This window comes from Theobroma cacao, chromosome 9, assembly GCF_000208745.1.
Source record: "Theobroma cacao cultivar B97-61/B2 chromosome 9, Criollo_cocoa_genome_V2, whole genome shotgun sequence".
NCBI lineage: Eukaryota > Viridiplantae > Streptophyta > Magnoliopsida > Malvales > Malvaceae > Theobroma > Theobroma cacao.
Genome location: NC_030858.1, coordinates 1,957,188 through 1,978,562, shown reverse-complemented (window position 1 = coordinate 1,978,562; position 21,375 = coordinate 1,957,188). Strand labels below are relative to the sequence as shown.

Sequence of the window (21,375 nt, the reverse complement as noted above, 5' to 3'; positions counted from 1 at the left end):
TTGCCTATCATCAGCTTGTGGATGGTATACACGCCTTATAGCAAGGACCACTCTAGCTGGTAAAGTAAAGGGCTGCCCTTCAAAGGATGCCTTTAGTTGGTTCACTAAACCTAATCATTTTTCTTATTTCTCCCATCTTTTTGTTGATGTTCTTTTGTTTTAAATATCTACACATGAAATTTAACAGACGCGGATAACAACTTGACATTGTCACTGTCTACATTTTTATACGAATACAAACAAACTCGAAGCATTATCGACAGTTTTGTTTGTTCTGATCACTTTCATTGTCTAAGTAGATATAGAATAATTTTATCGGTCAATGATATATATTTGCTTACATATTGAAGAGAAAACTATGTGTTGTTGGAATGCATAAGAATATATTCATATATCCTTTCTAGGGGTTTTGGTTTGGTGGGATTGTGATTGATGATAGACATTTTTTTAGTGAAAAAGAAAAACAGTTCAATAAATTACAAATCTTAATAATTAGAAGAAATATTTCGTCAATGTGATCTACTGGAAAGTCCTAGCTAGTTCCTTTTGTCAAATAACAAAAGCCAGCTAATAGCTAGATGTCTATGTCAAGCTTTGGAAACAACCACCAAATTGGATTTTTCACCAATTTAAGTTAATTGAATAATTTTTTGTATTAATTTGGTGAAAGTTGCTAATCTATCTATCCATCAATGAAAACTAATCACAATTCCTTTGGGAAGACAGTAATCATGACCAAAGAAATGGTAGATTTGGTTCATGCTAAAGTGTAAACAAAAAGCAATTCTCATTTCATGCGTGAATCCATTTGTGAAAAAAAAGGGAAACAAAACAACAATATCAGTCTCTTCAGACACATCCAATAAAATTAGAACAATTTTACAAATATTTAACATGATCCCTGCTCAAAGAAAACATGCACAAATCGAAATTTTTAGATGAAAAAAATTAAAACAAAACAACATCGAATTCTTAAACACTGCCTAACCATAATTTTGGAGGACAGGTGGGTAAGTGAGGATGGAATTGCAAAACAAAAGTTTCCCAAGCCATGGTTTGGAAAATCTATTATATGTTACATCTCCGCCCTTTTGATATCAACCGTTAATTAGATACCAAATCAGAGCATTAAGGTTAAAAAAAAGCTCATTAGGGCGGTGTATATTTGCTTTAGTTAAAGGGGTCCTCACAGCATTATCTTTTCGATCAGAGGCATAAAAAAAAAAAGGTAAGATACCCATATTTGGAGCTAAAGTCGGTTGGTCAGTCATCAGATTTCCTTACTACTATTTGTATAATTGCAAGAGAAAAGGAACAAAGGATGAGCATGAGAAGTGACAGTTGATGGTAATAAAGGCCCAAAGGGGTCCAATGCAGATGGCCATATGGGATCTCATGGGCCATGCAACTGCTCGTATCCTCTCTTTGCTTGCCTTAAATACTAGAAGAAAACCAACCTTTTGATGCTGAAATCTCTCTTTTTATACCTCTTATATATTTTAATTTTAGTACACACTATTCATATATATACATATAAAATAAGATACTCGATATTTTAATTTTCCAATCAGCTTGTCGCGTTAATTGAATCAATCTCGCTCTAAACATATATATATGTATGCATGCATGGGAGACATTTAGCCGTAAATTGTAGGTAGCTGAAATTGGCCCACATCAGATTCGTGATATGCAAAAGTGTTTGATGCTAAGTTCTGTACATAGAAGTTACAAGAGAGAAAAATTAAGACAAAAGAAATTAATTACTACCAAAATGAAACGATATTTGTAATTCAAATGATTGTGGCTTAATGATTGGTTCAATTAGAGGAAAGAGATATTTTTCCCGGGCTGAAATGGTTCGGGGGTGGCACATGCGGCCGATGTACCTAGATAGATCACTAGAGGTGAGACATCCCGTCGCTGGCTCGAGCCAATCAACCCAAAAGGGTGTGGAGATAATATCACGCCCCTGGTCAGATTTGACATCATATATGCGCATGCATACGTGCACATAGAAAGACAAAATAGTAATTACGATTTCTATAAGAAAAATTGGTATATGATGAAGTATTTGGAAATATGATAACATATCCTAAAAATTTATTTTATACCTTAAGATAGATGGTATGGGTAATTAATAAACCGCTTGAATCTTCCTCTTTTTATCTCTTATATGTTAAATTTTTTTTTGTGTTAAAATAAAAATTATAGGAGATGGACCACATTGTAATATCTTATTGATCCTCTTAATTTGGGATCTTAACAGTCTATTTTCAAAAGGATAATGTGTCATCGAAATAGTGGAAGTGGAATACCCAAGCCAATAGTTTTGGAATTGAATAGCTTTTTTATGAGGAGAGTTGGTCCAAGCTAATCCTGCCAACATCCACCTGGATTCTAGCCAACACATGCTAATTAGGCTCCTTGATGAAAGGGACGAAAAGTACGACGCATTGCTTTCTATCTTTACAAAAGCTGCTACTACACTTCTTAATTTGACCTAATTTTTTTTTGTATCTTTGTTGTTTAGAAGCTATGTTTCATGGTGATAAAGGCAGAAAAGTTGTTCTAATGCCGAGATTCTTGCTTGTCTGACCTAAAGAAAATGGGGTATCCAGGGGACTCAGGCTTTTGGGTTTTAGATATCTACCTTAGATTCTGAAATTGATTCTTACTATCCATAAAAAAACAAAAACCCATAATAATTAATTTTAAGAAAGAATTGGATTTCTTTTGTTAGATACAAATAGTTTTTTGTTTGTAATTATTATGATGAGGATGAACTTTGTGACAGGCTATCTACCAAGTCCAGCTGAATTGTCAAACCAGCTCAAACTTTTCCAGGTGACAACATTGGTTACGTACAGATATAGGTCGACCCTTTTGCCTTGATGGTGTGGAAGCTTTATGCAACTTTTTTAGATTATAAAAAAGAAAGATTGGGGGTAGGGGATATCACATCTGCTTGCCCATTTCCAGCTTACCCCTTTCCCCTCTTATTTTCCAAAAAGGTAAAATTAATTGCCTTCATTTATGCTGAAGCATTTGCTCAACTTGCAGGGCCAAACCGGGTTTGTACTAGCTAGCTTACTTCCTTTGAACATAGATTGAAAAGAATTGAATTATTTCAAGTAATGATGCTAGCTGCTCCTTGCCAATGGAAGTAGCAAGGATATATCAGCCAAATTTAAGCATAGGGTCCATGGAAAAATGTAGTATTTATTGAGTAATTTACAGCATTATGGCATTACCCTAGGAGGAAAAATATGAGAAGTTTGGGTGTTGCTTAGGCAATTAATAAGGTTCTGCTGAAATTTAAATGCACATGTTTAACTTCTGATCGAAGTGGTGGTCCAAGCTTCTACATGGAATGAAATCATTTTGACAGCGATATTGCCTGGAGACAAAAAAAAGGGGAACATCTAGCCCTTGAAACAATGTTTGGTATGAAGCATTCACTATACCAAGCAGAAAACAAGAAGTCATCACTTCACTATATGAGTGTAGTTTTTCATTTTTGTAAAGTCATTTCTTCAATATCTCAAGTGACCTAGGAAACACACCCCTCCAAAAACAAAGGAAAAAGAAAAAAAAAATCCTGATAAAAAGAAAAAGACTGAACCTGGCCGCTAGCTAGGCATCAGATCAAATTGTTATATGACTCTCATATGGATCCCAATTCCCAAGCCCCATGGCAGATAGAGGGTAAGAAAAACACAATCATATCGCTTTGCAATACAAATACCAAACACCCTAGCAACCTTGGCTCTGAATCTCTTTTTCTCTCTCTCTAAAAAGAAAAAAAAAAAAAGTCATACCTAATTAGAGAAAAATGGTAATGTACAAGCTGTACAGATAGTCTGAGGTCCCCCCTCCCTGAAACAAAACCAACCCCTTTTTTGACACTTTGAATTGAAACATCTTTCCTTCCTCCTTCCCAAGGCCATGGCAGGCGGGCAGCTGGCTGGTGTCATCTTGATAAAGATAAGGGTTCACTGAGACACAAGTACTCTCTCCCTTTTTTTCTTTTTTTTGTTTTGCTTTACCCTTTTTCTTTCCCTCTTCTTCTTCTCCTCATGGATTGGGGGGAGCAACATCGATCTTTTGATGTGCCTGTGGCATGTATCAATCAAAATCCACCGCTGCTGCGCTTGTGTAGTATAGTATCTTCAACAAAAAATCTCTATACATCTCCGATCTTAATCCAAAAAAGAGCCAAAATCATGATGTCGATTGCGGCAAAAGTGAACGAGTGAAGGCCATACTACGTTTTGCCTCCTCTTTCTAACGTTGACCTTGTTTTGCCTCCGCTTTCCAACACCGTTCAATGTCTTCTGCTATCCTCTTAGCGTCCATTGATGTACCCAGCAGTCCCCGTTTAGTGAACCCCACGGCGTATAGCCCACATTCACCTTTCCACCCATTAGGGAATGGCTTTCGAGGGTACCCATCTTTCTCTGAGAACATATTTGTTTCCTGACAATTCAATTGCCCTTTATTTTTTAGCGCTTTTTGCACCAAGTTGTTGAAAAATTTAACATATCTTTAAGAATCAAGAAAATAGATAAAAAAGAAACAAAGTAGTAAAAAGGAAAGGGAGAGAGAGATAAAGGGTATACCTTTAGCCAAGAGGGTACATTGCTTTTATAACCAGTTGCTAAGATGATTGCATCAAAGTTCTCAGTTTTGCCATTCTCAAACTCCACAGCATGTCGTTTTAGGCGCTTGATGCTGGGACATACCTACAGTTCCAAATTAAGAAATATTTGGAAATTTATATATGAATAATTGGGCAAGAAAAATAAGTTCCAAATGCAAAGAAAATACTAAAAATTCAATAATTACGACTCCCAAAGAAGTTAAAAAGAAGCATATGATTAAAACCACTCATCATAACCCTCAATGCCAAGCCTTTTTTATTGGAATAGTTAATTTGCAGGTTTTGAAATGAATTACAAGATCCAAAATGGAGGGGAATTATTGCGAAACTATCTTGTGTGGCATAAAGAAAAGCAAGTGGTACGATTGTTTTGATTGAAACACAGTATTATAGGCTCAATCAAACACTTGCTAGTTAGTTGCCAATGGAAAAGTGATGTGATTTCAATGACAAAAGTCGAAGTACCTTAATGTCTCCACTTTTGATTTTGGCAAGCGTGCCAACATCTAAGACGGGGGTCTTTCCAGACAGATTCTTGAGTTCAAGGGGACCCAACCGCGGCCGGTCCAATCCAAAGCGAGCAGTATCACCGAGCATCAACCATGACACAATCAACAAGAAGCGGTCGACAAGCCGCATGGGCAGCCACCTGAGCAGCCACATGGACAACCCGAAAGTCGATCTTCCCAGCATCTCTCGTGGGAGGACGTGCACCTTCATTCAGTTCATAAACACACACACACACACACACACACACAAAAAGGTTAATTTTTACCCACAAAAAGTTCAATGGTCTAAAAAGAAAGGACACATAAAAAAGACTGAGTTGATGGGATGATTCCCCTAGTTGTGTAGTATGGGCTAATTGCATCCAGGCCATTCCTCCACATTTTGGGAGTTAGGCTCTTTAGTTCTTTACAGAGAAAAACAATCAATCATAGCGGAAAAAAGGGAGGAGATTCATGATTACGACAACATATATAAGATCCTAAGTTGTTTTTTTAACCATGTCGCGTATGCTTGGGAATCCCAAGAAAGTGAAAGATCAAAGATCTCTTTCTTCTTCACCTAGTAATATATGTAGCAGCAAAAGCTTTCTTCAACGGAATAACCCTTTGGAACTTGAAGTCACAAACCCCGGCAGTGGTGAACGGGTATTCAAATGCCATGAATGAAATGTTTAGGTGTCAATGACATGGTCTTAGATGCCTTGTTTTACTTATGTAAATCTCTTTGAAAGATTTAGACAACGAAAAATCATGTTACCGTTTTCCTTTTTCAGATGATGGTTTTATTTGACTATAGTTACTAAGCAATACTGTTTATTATTTTATTGCTTTCTTTAATACTAATAAATTAGGAAAACAAATGAAAATCCATCTGGGTTTTTGCCCAATGTATAAGCAAATTTAGAGGGGAAAAAGAAAATTAAAAATTGAAAAACTTGTTCAATCAAAACTACCTTTTTTTTTTCCTTCTCAAATCAAGAATTCTAAAACCTGAGGGGACAGCTTGAGAACCCTTTTTTCTTCCAACGACCTTTATCATAAAACAATCCAAAAAAATTTAATAGAAATCCTTTAGTGGGGGATTTTTGCTTTAATGTTTAGAGGGAAAGAGAAATTAAAAAAGAAAAAGGAGCAAGAGAGAGAGACAGGGGGGAGGCGCCATGGTTTAGAGTTCTTACTGTGTCTCTGACCACGAGTGAAGGCCTAGCATTATGATTGCAAAGATCCAAACACACCTCCATTCCTGAATTCCCACACCCCACCACCAAAACCTTTTTTCCTCGGAACTCCTCTCCACTTTTATAAGAACTTGTATGCCTTATGTCCCCATCAAATTCTGCCCTTCCTTCGATCGCCGGCACCATCGCCTCCGCATTCTCTCCTGTCGCCACCACCAGCCACCAGCACACATATTCCACCTTCTTCCCCTTCAAATCAGAACTCCTCACGCGCCAAAACTTGAGCTTGTCATCGTACTCAGCTTGTGAAACGGTCTCATTGAACCGTGGCCTAATATCGAACCTCCTTGCATATGCTTCCAAGTAGTCCACAAATTGTTGCTTAGTAGGGTAAGTAGGGAAATCACTAGGGAATCCCATCAACGGAAGTTCGCAAAACTGCTTTGGCAAGTGAAGGCGTAGACGATTATATGTCTTGAGTTGCCACAAAGATGCTATGCAGTTAGATCTCTCTAAGACCACACTTGGAACACCTTTCTCTTTCAGACAAGCGGCTGTGGCTAGACCCGAAGGCCCTGCACCAACGATTACTGGCCCTGGAACCATTATGCAACGCGGCTTGGACGACTTGTTCATCTTCTCAATGAACATGGGATCATGAGCTTGTTTGCCTTCTATTTCTCTCAAGCAGTCCATGAACAGCGCCAATTTCAGACAACTTTTTATACCACTATACGTACGTAGCCCTTTTGTTAGCTATACGTAGCTATACAACTAATAGCTACAGCTGAGCTTAATTTTGAGGTTGAGGTTTTGATGAGTTTCCAAAGCCAAAAAAAAACCTGGTTGTCGAGTTCAAGAGAAAAGGCAAAACTGAAGAGAAACCATATTAACAGGAAAAAACGTGGTGTTTGTTGTAGCACAGAGTGAGTGGAGGGGGACTGAGTTCTGGGAGATTAGGCCGAGATTTAGTGATAAATTTCTCTCTTATCTAAAGAAAGATTAGGTTTTTTTTGTGAGGGAATTCTTCCCTTAAATATTGGAGTGGATTAAGAGGGTCTTATCCTCTTGTGTGAATGAGTTGTTTGAATCTCTCTGTATATGTCCTATGAAGGGTTGAGCGGAAGATGAGCAAGAAGTACGGGGCTTAATCAGCATTCAACATAGAGAGAGAGGGAGAATAAAAGAATGAAACAAAGAGAGAGAGAGAGAGAGATGGTGATATGTCTATAGCTCTCTCTATATATATATATATTCCTTCCGTTTGCGAGGAATTCATCCTGAGGGGAATGAAGTTTAAGTGGTAAAGAAGAGCAAAAAGAATTTTTTGTGGGGACATTTAATTAAAAAAAAAAAAGGAGGGGGAATGTAAACTAAATATATTTACTGCAACACACCATCGCGACGTCACTCTGTCTGTCATAGTAGATACTTAGAGACCTCATTTGGTGTGGCTTAGTAAAAAAGAAATAATCCTTAATGGACTTCCCTTCTTTTCACAAAATCCCTAAATTTATAATCCTAATTAGGATAAGTTAAACAGTCATTAATCTAGAAGATTGTTGGTACGATTCTCACAGGATTCGGAGGTTTGATTATTGTTGGCATTGGCAATCATGGGTTGGACCGGACCAACTTGGGGGCTGGTGGATTTTGAATTGTAGCCAAGATGTCCTCCACATCCAATGGTCTTCAATTTGGACTATTACTAGTAGGATATTTTTTGATTCTAGGGGCGATTGTATAATCATGGAAGGTTAGATTAAAGACGTTCAAGTGAAAAAAAAAAAAAAAACCCAAAAGTGAGTTCAATGCATGCGCATTTGGTTCAGTTATGCACATAGCTTGCCCCCCTCATCAATTTTTCAGTTTGATTTTCCGCTGTTTCACAGGGCTAGCTTTCTTTTCTTGTCTTTCTTTTTTTCCCAAGAAAATGGCGATGTTATATGAATGTTTCAATGCTCCAAACTCAATTTGGGTTGTCCACTGCGTATGAAAATGAAATCGGATTCTGCTTGTCATTCTCAGATGGTAAACTGATGAAGTGATGATCTTACACTATAATGGAAATCAGTTAGTGTATATAGCATGGTGGTGCTGGTTACAGTGACGGGTCAGAGAAGGCAGAGTGCCATGGTGGTGGGGCGGTAATGAAGGTTAATGTGGCGCGGATCCGATCAGTGGCAGTAGTCCCTAATGGTGATTGTAGCAGGCAGTGACAACGGGACCAACACAGAATATTTGAGGTTGGTTGCATGTTTGCAGTGGAGGACCTACCAATGTCCAAGGCCTCCTGCTGATGTTTTTCTCTGCCAACAGGGTGGCAAGAATTTGAAACATACTAGACCCCCATTAAGGATTTGATTTGATCATTTCAACAAAATCTACATATTAATCATAGTATTTAATTTCATGATGGTGATGATTTTAATATTTAAGACAAGTTAAAGGTGGTGGAGTTTAAACCAAAGGTTAAAATGGTTTCTTCCTGCTGTTTTGGATTGAGAGTTCCTAGTACAAAATGGTTTTGAATCAATGTAGCTTTTACCCTTTAGACACATGGGATTGTTGAAAGATTCAGCATGGCAAAAGTGCATTGATTAACAGCTGTTAAAATGAGGAATGGGAAGCAGAGAGAGAGATTCAGCTGTTGCAGAACACGTCAAAGTGAGAGTGAGCTGAGCCCGCAGGTCTGATCATTGGAAAATATCAGCGAACAATTCGAAGAAAATGAAGCCCAAATGGGTGGCATATTACTTGGGCGACAGAGGGCCACCCCCGTAGACATGACAAACTTAGCTGGTTATTAACTACCTCTCTGCAAGGTAATCATTTCCTCACTCATCGGTCACGTAACTAACTGTCCCTCCAACCATAAATTTTCCTCTTTTTTTTAAATTTCTTTGCTTTTTTTGCCTATAGTCTGAAAATCGTATTCAATATGATATGAATACTTCCAAAATTGCTTTTTTTTATTATAAATCGAGATTTTATTAAGAAAATAGAGTAAAAGTTATGTATCAAAATAAAAATTCAAAAAATATAAATAAAAAAATTTATTTATATACAACTTTTCAATTTTTATCAATCTGTCTACGAATGAATTTATTTTTCTTACAATGTGATTAAAAGATAAATCAAAGACATATAAGCTCAAAATTTTAACAATTATATATATATATATATATTAAGTTCGCTCTTCGTGAGGTTGTACTTGGGAGTGAGAGATTCAAATTTTACACTTTAAATAAGGGATAATGTATCAATTAATAAGTTAAATACTCAAGTATCTAAAAGATAAATAATTTGAAATGCTTTTCAGCATAAAATAAAAAAAGGATTGAAAGAATTTAAAAAGAAAATAATTTATATGGCTATAAAGTACAAGATGAATATTTGAGCATATGATGAAGTTTAAACTTTTAATTCTTATTATTGTCTCTTCCTGTCAAGTTGATCAGTTGACTTTCATTAAACTATTGTTTTCCTTTGTTTTTTTTTAACTTTTTGATCAACAATTATTGCTGCCATATTTTTGCATACACAAAAACATTGTACTTTTCAACCCCAAAAAAAAAAATTATATAGTACTACTTGATAAGAGTGCAACATGATGTCCGGTGGCAGATTGTAATGCTATTTTAATCTAATACCGTCCATTAAGATTACAGATTCAATTTGACATTCTTAGAATCATATGTTAATTAATTATACGAAAATTATTATTTAAAAATACAAGAAAATAAATGGCTACATATCTCTCTATCCTATACTTTAAACATTTTTTTCTTTAATATCTAGAAGGATTGCAGCTCCTCGGATTGAGGAAAAATACTAATATAACAAGTAAAAGGTTGGGGTTTCTGCCAAAAAGGGTATACTCTATGCTTTCTAAGTTAGGTGCTTGAGAGCTTATAGTCATGCTGAAATGTTACTGTAGCACTGACAGTAGATTCAAATCAATAATTATATATTTATTTTTAGTTAATTAATCGAATTATTTTTTGAAAAAAACCATGAAAAGTTTTTACCTCCCAAAATTCTTGGTAACTATTTTTTTTTTCCTTTTTGGAGGTTTTTTCACTCATGGGGGTGAAGGAATTGAAGCAAACAAACAACATTCGAACCATATCTTCGAAACAAACAATATAAACTTATCTTATTATTAAAAAATGGGAAAAAAAAAAGATCTACACATATAGGGCATTGTTTCATAGCCCTGGTTAGCAAAGTAGGCAAACAATAAAATAAAAAATCACATGATGTTTGAAGAAAAGAAGAATCAATGAAAAGAAGAATCAAGACCAGCAAATTCATCTGGCAAACTTGAGTCTTTTCACATTTCCAATCAATCAAAATGCTCTAAAACCCACAGAAGATAACACACCCACACATTGCTCCAAAATCCGATAAGAGTATCTAGTTTTTGACCCACCATCCAATCACTTGGAACCAGGTAAAAAAGGAAATAGAAAAACCCTTTTGAGCATCCCAGTCAAACTTAATTACCGTTGTGATCTCCTGACTTTGTCTCAGTCACCCCCATCATCACGGCGAAATAAATGTGTATAACAACAGCAAATATGTCTTCTTTTCTTTCTTTATACTCATTCATTGCATTTATTCATGTTTATGTGTCTTTTTTTTTAGTTTTCATTTTGTTTGATATGATGAGAAACAAACCCCAAGAAATTTAATGTGAAAGCTGGGAGTAGGTGAGTAGCAGATTGGAAAATATATGGATGCTTGACGAAGCCGTACGCCTTTGATTCTTTTCAGTGTCTCTGAAATCTTTTGGTTATATTTTTGTCACAGCTCATGAATTCCACATGCAGCAGACAACAAATTAAAAATTTGTATACCTAAGATTCCATAGGATGATTTTCCATGGTCCAAAATTTAACTAAACATGGCTAATGAGTCTTTTTCAAGTGTTCAATATGTTTCTTGAATAAGGAATGGGATGGCTATGGAAACTTGATTTTGGTTTGTTAGTTTTATGGGATTCGAAACGTCCGGCAATATGCCGTATAAGGAAAAGAAACTTCCAGTTAATGTTGCAGGTGCACCAGTTAGTGTGATGTGGCAACACATTGATCAAGCTTTTATGTTTTTGATTTAGTTTCTCGGGGTTTTAAGAGCGTTGACCCATGCATGTATCTCATATATTCCCTTTTGTTTTTGATTGCTTCCATGTTCAAAATCCAATTATAACCCAAGGGGGACCAACATTCTTCAATTTGAGATGTCATGTTTGTGCTAATTCGACGACACACGTTTTCAACCAGCAGCAACGTCCTGAAAAATATGTATGAAAACAACTACAACATATATATATACGAAATTTCTCCATTTATAAATGGGGAAAACAATACCATTATGATGAGATCCTTGCCCCCTGGGATGTCTCATCCTCCTATTGGTTGAAACATATGAATGGAATTCAGTTTTACATGGAGTATTTCGATAGTAAAAGCAAAGTTAAAAAAGATTGTATGCCTTTGGAATTGACGTCACGTTATCTCAATACTGTCGGTCTGCAAAATCCACAGCTTGAGAATATATATTGTCGAATTAAAAAAAAAATGGACTTGCCATCGATTTTGCAGTCCAGCAAGCATACGTTCCCTAATAGACAAATTGTCACCTGCTGGGGGAGGCTCCAGATTAAGGCCGGGCGGGTGGGCCTTTTCCTTACAATGTCATACATATCTGTGTACGGAGAGGGGTAGGGACATCGAGGGGGCTTGTATCATGCAAAAAGGGAGGGACTGCTATATATGCTAACACCGCTTGTTTTCGCTCCTGACGTGAATCCTGATCGTTTCATGAACGCCTGTGAGCAACTGAAACATCTCGTCAAACAAAAAAAAATTTAAAATGTTGAAATTAACCACAGGATTCTTTTCCTGGCAATATCTTTCAATGTAAGGACGGATTCACCACGTATAGGATAAGATATTTGCTCTAAACAACAACTAGTACTGCTTGAAGAATGCAATCAAACAGCAGCAGCAGCCTGTCCTTCTCATGGTTTGCCTTACGTCTGCACAGTATCGTCCCTCTCTCTCTCTATACATTGCTTTAAAAAATTCCATTTTCGACAACTTGGACTCTTGGGGGCGTTGTCTCATGAATGCATTGAAAAGTCATGGCTGGATTTTATCACAAGTTCCTTTACCACAAGTAGTAGTAATGTTTGCAAAGGAATTATTAATTCAAAACCTTTGATTACCGGTGCAATGCTTGTCTCCCAAACCCTGGTTGTCAAAATCAGTAAGCAAATTCAATTTGTTAACTTTATCATGTCCTGATGTATGTGGAGAAAGAAAAAGAAAATAGCTGTTGGACTCCTCTTTTTTCTTTTTTCTTTTTTCAAATTTTTTGACTGAACTTGATTTCTATCTTCAGCCTGATTAAATTTTTGTAGATTTTGGCTGTGCTTAATAATTAGGCCAGGGTTTGGGTGATTGAGTTGGACCCCTTTTGTGTAAATGTCCCAACCCTGAAAGATGCTTCTGAAATTTTCTAAGCCACTTAGAGGGCTGAGGACACATGGAAGGGAGCCCTTGGCACTTGATATTGCAGCAGCATAAATCAGGGTCTTAAATGAAAGCCTCTGCCTAATAATTTGGTGAGCAGGAACCATATGTTCTTTAGAGGCCTTGAGAAGATTTGTATCTTGCTGCTGCCCCTTTTCCCCGACGTCTGTATAGTGACATCTGCACGACTTTAAAGGTTAGTTGATGAGATTATTGCTTGTTTTTTCTCCTGCTTGATGTGTCACTTGGGAAAATTCTTGCAAGGTAAAATAAAGAAAAAAAAGCTGAGAACACCCAGTCTTCCTTTACAGCAAGTGTTAGAAAAGGCACATACTATAAAAAAACATAAGGCACATACTATAAAAAAACATAACAGCAGTAAAGGGAAACCATCAACTCATGTCTCACTGTTTTTCCTTGGTTTTAACACACTAAAAACATCATCTAAAAGGAGTGCAACCTAATTAAATAACAAAAGGAAAGGAAAATATTCACACCTCAAGTGGTCGGAGTATACTTTTCTTTTATAAAATGAAGAAATTTTCATACAATTTTCATCCTCAAATTAAGAATCCTTCAACATATTTGAATCCCTTTGATCAAATTACCTGGAAATCATCTATAAGCAAAAGATGCTGCAATCTATTAATATAGTATATATGAGTGTAAAAAGAGAACAGAAAAGAATGCTGTAACCGTATGGAAGTAGCTAAAAAGTATGTGAAAAATTGCAATGGGGAAAGGCTCAGGAAGAGCCGAAAGTTTAAAGTGCATGATCATTGATACAGGTACAGTAGCATCTATTAAAAGAAGAAGAAAGGGGAGGCATAAAGGCCTAGAGACCTATTCTCCAATATAGAAGGAAGTGGCGCAAGGAGAGGTGTATGTTATTTACAGCTAAAAAACAATAGCAGTTTGAGATTAAAAGTTGATGCTAAATATAGTAACATTCCTTAGTCCCTCTCAAGTGGGAACGCAACTGGCCTCGGCTTTGGCCTTTAGCCTATTGTGCTAGTGCCTTGTAGCCAAGACAAACCACAGATAGAGAAAGGATTTTTAATTTTGATTATTGTATTGTACCCTTACATGGGGTGGGATGGGGCCCCTGAAAGGTAGTTCCCAAAGCCCAAACCAGCCAATAATATGGGCTTCTTTGGAACAAGACCTACCATGTGGGCCTCTTTAAGAAAATATAAATATATAATTAAACAATCTGATTACGACACGATTAAATATTCTTTAATGATGAAAAATTTTAATTCAAAAAAAAAAATACTTAGAAGGATAGAAAGATGTATAAACCATATAGAAAAATTTAAGCTATATGCCTATCATGTTCATGTTTAATAATTTTATTGATTAATGGCCAAAAAAAGTTGAACATTTTCTTCCTAGTGGGGATATTTGTATGGGTTTGAAGGAAGGGGGGGAAAAGGCACAATTTTGTGGAGCAAAATAGAAAATAGTAATGAGGATCTCAAGGGATCTACCTCACCTCACTTCGCTTCACTTGTAAATTATTTAAAGCATCCATTCAAGACTCTCAAAGTCAGCTTTGTTTTATTTAATTATTTATGCTTACTTTACCTAAGCACACTGTTTTTGTTGGATGTATAATAACTTAATGGAAGAAGAACATTGGAAGGCTTGAATACCACTAAATGGTTACAAAGGCACCCCATGCCTATCTTCTTTTAAGTTGGTCATCATGAACATATATATATATATAGTCCACATGAAATCAAATCATAGCCATAGAAACTCTAAAAGACTCTTAGAAGCTTCATCTCCATCTCTATCACTGTCAACATGTGAATTTAATCAACAGATGATATAGTTCCCAAACAAGCCCTAATTCGGCACTATCCTTGGTGATGAAATTTGAAATCATTTATGGGTCTATTTTAGTCAACAAAAAATGATCTAATACAACTAGTAGGGCCATTAAAAGTGGAGGCTTAATCATATTTAGGGGTATAAAATAATCAACTAAGATGTGCTTACCTCCCCCCCCCCCCCCCCCTCAAAAAAAAAAGTTGTTTAACCTAATAAATCTTCATCGAAACAACAAAATGGAAAGATCGNCCCCCCCCCCCCCCTCAAAAAAAAAAAGTTGTTTAACCTAATAAATCTTCATCGAAACAACAAAATGGAAAGATCGTAAGCAAGATCATGTTAACCCCACCAAAACCCTCTCTTCTGAAAAAAAAAAAAAAAAAAAGCACACGCATCCTTCCAACAAAACATTTTTTCTCAGTTGCCAAATAATGTTCCATTTTTATTCAAAACTTTCCAATCACAATTCATACAAATAATTAGTTGATCTTTGATCATGTTTCTTGAAAGTCAATCAATCAAAAAAATGTGGGAAAAGTTTATGATTGAGTAATGTAAAACAAAAAAGACTCAAACCCCCCCTGGTTAATGCAGTATGACTGTAAGACAACATGAATGTGATAAAGTCTATGCCGAAATGATGATTAAACAACAAAAGGGAGGATAAAGATACCACCGAAATCTTGGTTATGCAAGAGGGTTTGCCCCAATTGTAAGTCTAGAATCGTTTTGACTTCACAAAAATCAAATCATCAAGTCATGAGGCATTCAACAACATACTAATTTGGTCAGCCTTCTCCTTTGTCTTTGGCCGGCTACCTCAACATACTTGAGAAACAAGCCAAGAAAAGATCCTCTTAATGTTATTTTCCCCTTCGATCTGTTTCTTATTGTAAGTACTCTTAATTCTTCCTCTTTTGGTCATAGCTCAATTTGATTGGTTGAGTTTAAGTGCAAAATATTAAACCAATTATAGCTAAAGTATTACATACATGAATATAAATATATATACTTAATTTTTAATCAAAAGGATCTCCATCCCCAATCTTATTTGTGCTTGCTCTCTATGAAATCAACTATTCCTTTAAGCTTTTCCTTCTACTTTTGGCTGGTGTTTTCATATTTCATTATTGGCATTGAACTGCCAAGTTTCCAAAAGGAAAAAAAAAAAAAAAATACTGATATGCATGCTTGTGATTTATAAAGTCCATGCACTCCTAAACCCATTAATTATTATCTAATAGAAAATAGTGACTCGCATGCGCAAAGAATTAAGTAGTTTAACTTGTAAAAGTACTTGAAAAAAAAATTTCAATATTGATAGTTGACGATCTTTTCGCTATTTACTTTGATTAGACAAAAAAATTAATACCGAAAGCAAAATGTAATGATCCTCTAAAAACTATCATTAGCAATTTAATATTGGTGTGATTAGTGAAATGAAATATAGATATATTCAAATCAAACTAATCATCATGGAAATTTAGTGGGGTCGTGAGGAAAGATTAGGAAACTAAAGCAACACACTTTGGAAGTATTACTTAAGTAAAGTTATACACCCAAAGATTACTAATAAATTGGTGTTTAATGGGAAAAAGGTGGTGTCTAGCGTGATTAAGCACAATGAAAAGTTCTCAAATGAAAGCAGCTTCACTGTGAAGTTAGGACCCGTTTAAAGCAGTAAAAGACAGAAGGAGTAAATAGTATTTGAAACCAATTTTACATATTAATTAATTTCAATATTTAGAAAAGAAAAATGGGAATTCTTTACTCTGATTAATTTTGTCTTGATATTGCCTTTTTTTGAAGCTAACTTTCATGTTAGAAAGCAGAAGAGAGGCTGCCGTTCATATTGCTGCAAAACAACTTCTTTTTCATCTGTTGTTGACTTTGTAGGTTATAATTAAAAAGTAATGGTTAATTAATTTGCTTAATATGCACAAAGAAGTTTGATGTCTTCTTGTTCTTCTTCTTCTTCTTCAATTCCTATTTTATTCTCAATTCTGGATGTTTTATTAATTCAATTACCTACTCAAGCATTAACTTTATCCAGCTAGCTTCATGCTTTTCTACTTTACATATTTTTAATCTCCCGAGTACTTAAGTGATGAAAATAACATTAATAAAGGCACGAAATTAATTATATTTATTATACGGTTCTCTTTCCACTAATTAAAGAACTTAAATCGTAAACGTCATCCTAAATAATCAACTACATACATATATAATCAAGTAAAGCACATTATAAGTCTTTTAAAAACATTTATGTAAAATACTGGTTTTAAGGGTTTGTTTTCTTTCTTGCTTTTGAAGTGATAAAACAACTCATCTCATCAAATCAAGCTTAACATATAATACCTTTATTTTGCTAATAATTCAGATTTTTTTTTATTATCAAGAGTGTTAAATCTCCATCTTAAAATTTTTATCCAAATTCTCGCACATCCGATTATTCTAGATTTATACAAAAATTAATTTTATTGTAGCTTTTTATATTAATGAAATAATTCTATGGTCATGCTAATTAATAGTGTTGGAAACCACATGAGTCTACTAATAATTAATTAAGATATACTTTTATATTTGCTGACTCTAAAAAGGGCATTATCATGGTTGCTCAATCACACACCCCATGTTATGTATTGCATTATATTTTGACATAATTAGGCTTTCTTTATGAACCCTATAAGCAAAAAGGAGGAAAATATCTACCAATTAGGTTGTTTGCATGCAGCAGCTGCAGCTAGCCTCCATTGAAATGCTGGACACCTTGCATTAGTTGCTAAACAATGGGAAAAGAAATGAACCCATTAACCAATTAATATGATCACTAGTAATTAAATTTATTTGTTATTGGTTTTCTCTCTGTGGTTCCATTAATTTTTTTTTTCTATACTATTGCATGCGATTTTTCTATGGGCAAAAAAAAAAAAAAAAAAAAGAAAGTGTGTAGATGATGAGAAAAGATACTTTGATAAAGAATAAAAATTTAGGTGATGAATTTGTCCATGTGGACCTTTGCCCACATGGAAAGCTTTTCTCCATGGGTTCTTCCCACCTCATATGATTGCAAATCTCCCTCACCCCCTCCTATTTAAGAAGTTCAAATATGAGCTTTTTAAGCCCTTTTTTTAAACAAACACAGAAGAAACACTTTGGGTTCCATCAGAAATCATTGTGCACATATGATGTATCTATTTGATAAAGACATGTTGATATGAGAACAGAAAAAGGGGTTAGAAAGAAAAAAAAAATACAAAAAGAAGGGAAGAGGAAAAACAGATTAAATAAACAAAACCCAAAGTAAGCAAAGAAATTCCCCAATAGGCCATGGGTTTAATTTTTGGGAGGAGAGAAAAATCTTAACTTTATGAGAATCATTTCTTCCACTGCCTTGCTAGGGCAACTATATTACTATATAAGACATAGAATCTGTGTGGGTCATATATTCCACTCTTTCAAAGCTTTTATCTCTTTTCCCCAAGAGACTGAGTATCTGTTTATGGTTTTAATCACTTCACAAAGCTTGATTAGACAGTCGTGGAGACTTGCCTTGCCTCCATCATTTAAAGCATATTTGTCCAAACCAATTTGCAGATTCCTTTTTTTAGGAATATATGTATATTAATAAATTATTTATTACCCTTTTTTCAATAGACCATACAGATTCCCAATCCAAAGAACAGTTAGCTCAAGGATCATATTTTACCCATTATTGTTCTTGACAATTAAACTTATAGGGAACCTTAGCAATGGAGAAAAATATAGAATATTAATTGTATCAAACAATGAAAAAAAAATTAAATATTCTTATTTTACCCATTATTGTTCTTTCTAAAATTGGGAAATTCCCTTTTCCTTTTGGGTGGAAAAGATTAAAACCCATTTAATATTATCGTTGCAATATTGTGATTGTATAGTTCATGAACCTTGGCTTTTGCTAAGCATAATTTTTTTTGCTCTCATCCTTTTTGTGAATTTGTTCTTTTACTTTATTAATTCTTTCAAAAAGCCACCACTCCAAGCAAGAAAAATCAAAATATTAACTAATAAACAACTTTAGGGTAAGTTAAATATTAGAACTATCTTAATTCTTAATTTAAAGATGGATCAAGTTTCCCTTATGTATCAAGAAGCTTGTCTAAGTGTCAAATTGGTGTGAAACTACTCAATACTAAATATAAGAGATATGGGTTCTGCACAAACTTTAGTAGTATGGCCAATTGGAAGCTCTTAACATGCTAAACTTGATTAAAATTTTTCTATTAAATAAAAATAAATGAAAGGACACCCTTACACTCCCTCATGTATAAAAAGAATAGATTAAATATAAGTTCGACACTTATTTTATAAGTAACATTATAATCATCAGAGCTGCGAATTTTAAAATTCGAACTTCGGATTGTTATATCTAAAAGAGGTACAAAATCGAAAGAATTAAACGAGGGATATAACGGGAAAAAAAAAAGGAAAGAAAATAGTGGTAATATGTTGTATTAGGAAAAGGAGAAAAAGGGTTTCAATATCTCTATGGATAGTGATTGATTTGGGGAATTGAGTTTCCATCAACTGAAGAAAGTGGGGGGGTGAAGAAATGCATGGAGAAACAACAAAAGAATTGGTCCCTAAGATGAACATTTTTTTACATACACAATGAAGTTGCTTTAATCATTTTTCTTTCCAATAGAAAGAATTTTACTGCTTTGTGCTAGTGATTATTACTGGCAACAAAGAACAAAATTGGGGCATTCTTCAAAAACCGCCCCACCAATGTTGGTTTGCCAAGAAATATATCCCAACAAGATTGACTTGATAACTTGATCACCAAAATTGCAGTGCTAATATCACAAGAAGAAATTCTTTTAATGAGTGGATGACACAAATCCCCACCCAGAGCAATTGCTGATGCAAACAAACAGGGTCTTAATTAAAGACTAAAAATAAAAAGACAGATTATTAGTGGGAAAAAAGGAGGTTTTTAGACACACCTAAATTGGCTTACATGTGAGAAAGATGAAAAAATGAAGATAGTGCGCTTAGCCCACCGAAGAGATAGGATTGAATGTGGGTTCATATAGGTGTTAAAAAAAGAAAGAAAGGCAAGGCCATTGCCAAACCTTTCTTCCCTCCCAAAATTTAAATGGACGGCCAACCATGCATGGCCTTCAAAGTTCAAGCCACATGTTCATTTTGGTTTTAGGGTTGAACTTTTGTTGTTTTAGGCACATAATCACATGCAAGAAACTTCAAAAGCTTTGCTTAACTTAGATTTTAGGTTAGATGCTGGACAAAGCATAGAGACTAAAAACAAAGAACCTAGGAGGCTAAAACTGGCCCCCCCTCTTTGACACTTCTACCGACCTAAACAAAAGGCTACAAAGATTGGGTTTTGATCTTAAAGCCTCGTTATTAATTTGTAATACAAATTTCACCATTAAAATAGTTGTCATAGGCCTTTTGACATTCAGCTCAAAAATCCTATAATCACATAGCTAGTAGGTTTTGAATTCCGCATTTCTCTTTAATTTACAACCTATCTACCGAAACTTGGTTGGGTTTTTCAGGCCCAGTTTTGTGTCTACGAACTATGGGTTCAGGCAGCATGGAAAGTTAGATTTGTTGGGTCACAGACAGAATTCAAAAGAACCTAAATGGTCCAAACCACTTTCTAAAAAACATGTAAATTAAGGTTTTAGTTTCGGCTGTAGGCTTCTTCCAGCTTCTTCTAGCCTCGAGGCCTAGAATAAAAACCAGAGACTGATCATAAAGAAAAGGAGAAAAATGGCTTCCAAGTTCTAACCTCTAACTTCCAGTCTCCATGACACGAGCGTGTATGGTCTCAAGTGCAAGGGCGGTGCACGGCTTTTCATTCGGTGGGGATATATTATTTAAAGAATATATTTTTATAATATATAATATCACAGATGAAATACTTGTTGTAATCTTATCTGATTAGGAGTTAGGACTATAGGTTAGGGTGTTGTCAGGTGCTATAAACATTTTCTAAGTAGGCAATCCTCTTAAATTCAGTTCCCAAATTTGAGGTGGCAGCCCAGATCATAAATGCATGTTGAATTATCTTCCAATGCATTTTCGCATACAATTCACGTATTTCACATCGGGTGGCTCATGTTTCATCTAATATCTCCCAAACAATTTTCATAAATACTAGCATTGATGGGCAACTACTGACAACAATCCTGTCAATCTGCCACTCCACAAAATTTTCCTAAAGACAATGATCTTACTAGAATGTGAAACTCTCCCAAATGTAATACAATTATTGCTAAACGAACCCATTTAGAAAAGGCCAAAACCCATGCTCAATTAGCGAAATACCAGATAAGAACGCAAACTCAACCCTCATAAATTTGGGTAGTTGTTAGTTTAGTAAATGTCAATGAAAGTCCACAAGAATTAAAACAGATTCTTGTTGAGACTGCTATTTCGTCCAAATTAAAGCCATCGCTGGTGAGACAATGGCCCAATCAATTATGTTAGCCAAAGCAAATTGAACACACCGTTCCCCGTCTCTCTCCACCGAAGCCCATATGACACAGACTGCATTTAAGTGAAACCAGTGGCAGTTGAGGAGACACTATTTCGGTTGAATACTACTGTTGGACTGTTGTTCCTAAGTACTTGGTCTT

At 35.2% G+C, this 21,375-nt stretch overlaps 1 protein-coding gene across 1 annotated transcript; it reads right to left on the bottom strand.

Moving 5' to 3' along the window:
• On the bottom strand, positions 4,066-7,544 carry LOC18587919 (indole-3-pyruvate monooxygenase YUCCA6). The gene is made up of 4 exons (XM_007011976.2): positions 6,348-7,544; positions 5,126-5,374; positions 4,620-4,742; positions 4,066-4,476 (listed from the first exon to the last, which is right to left on the bottom strand). Exons 1-4 carry the CDS (start codon positions 7,041-7,043, stop codon positions 4,285-4,287), a joined length of 1,260 nt encoding a protein of 419 aa, XP_007012038.2. The 5' UTR covers positions 7,044-7,544; the 3' UTR covers positions 4,066-4,284.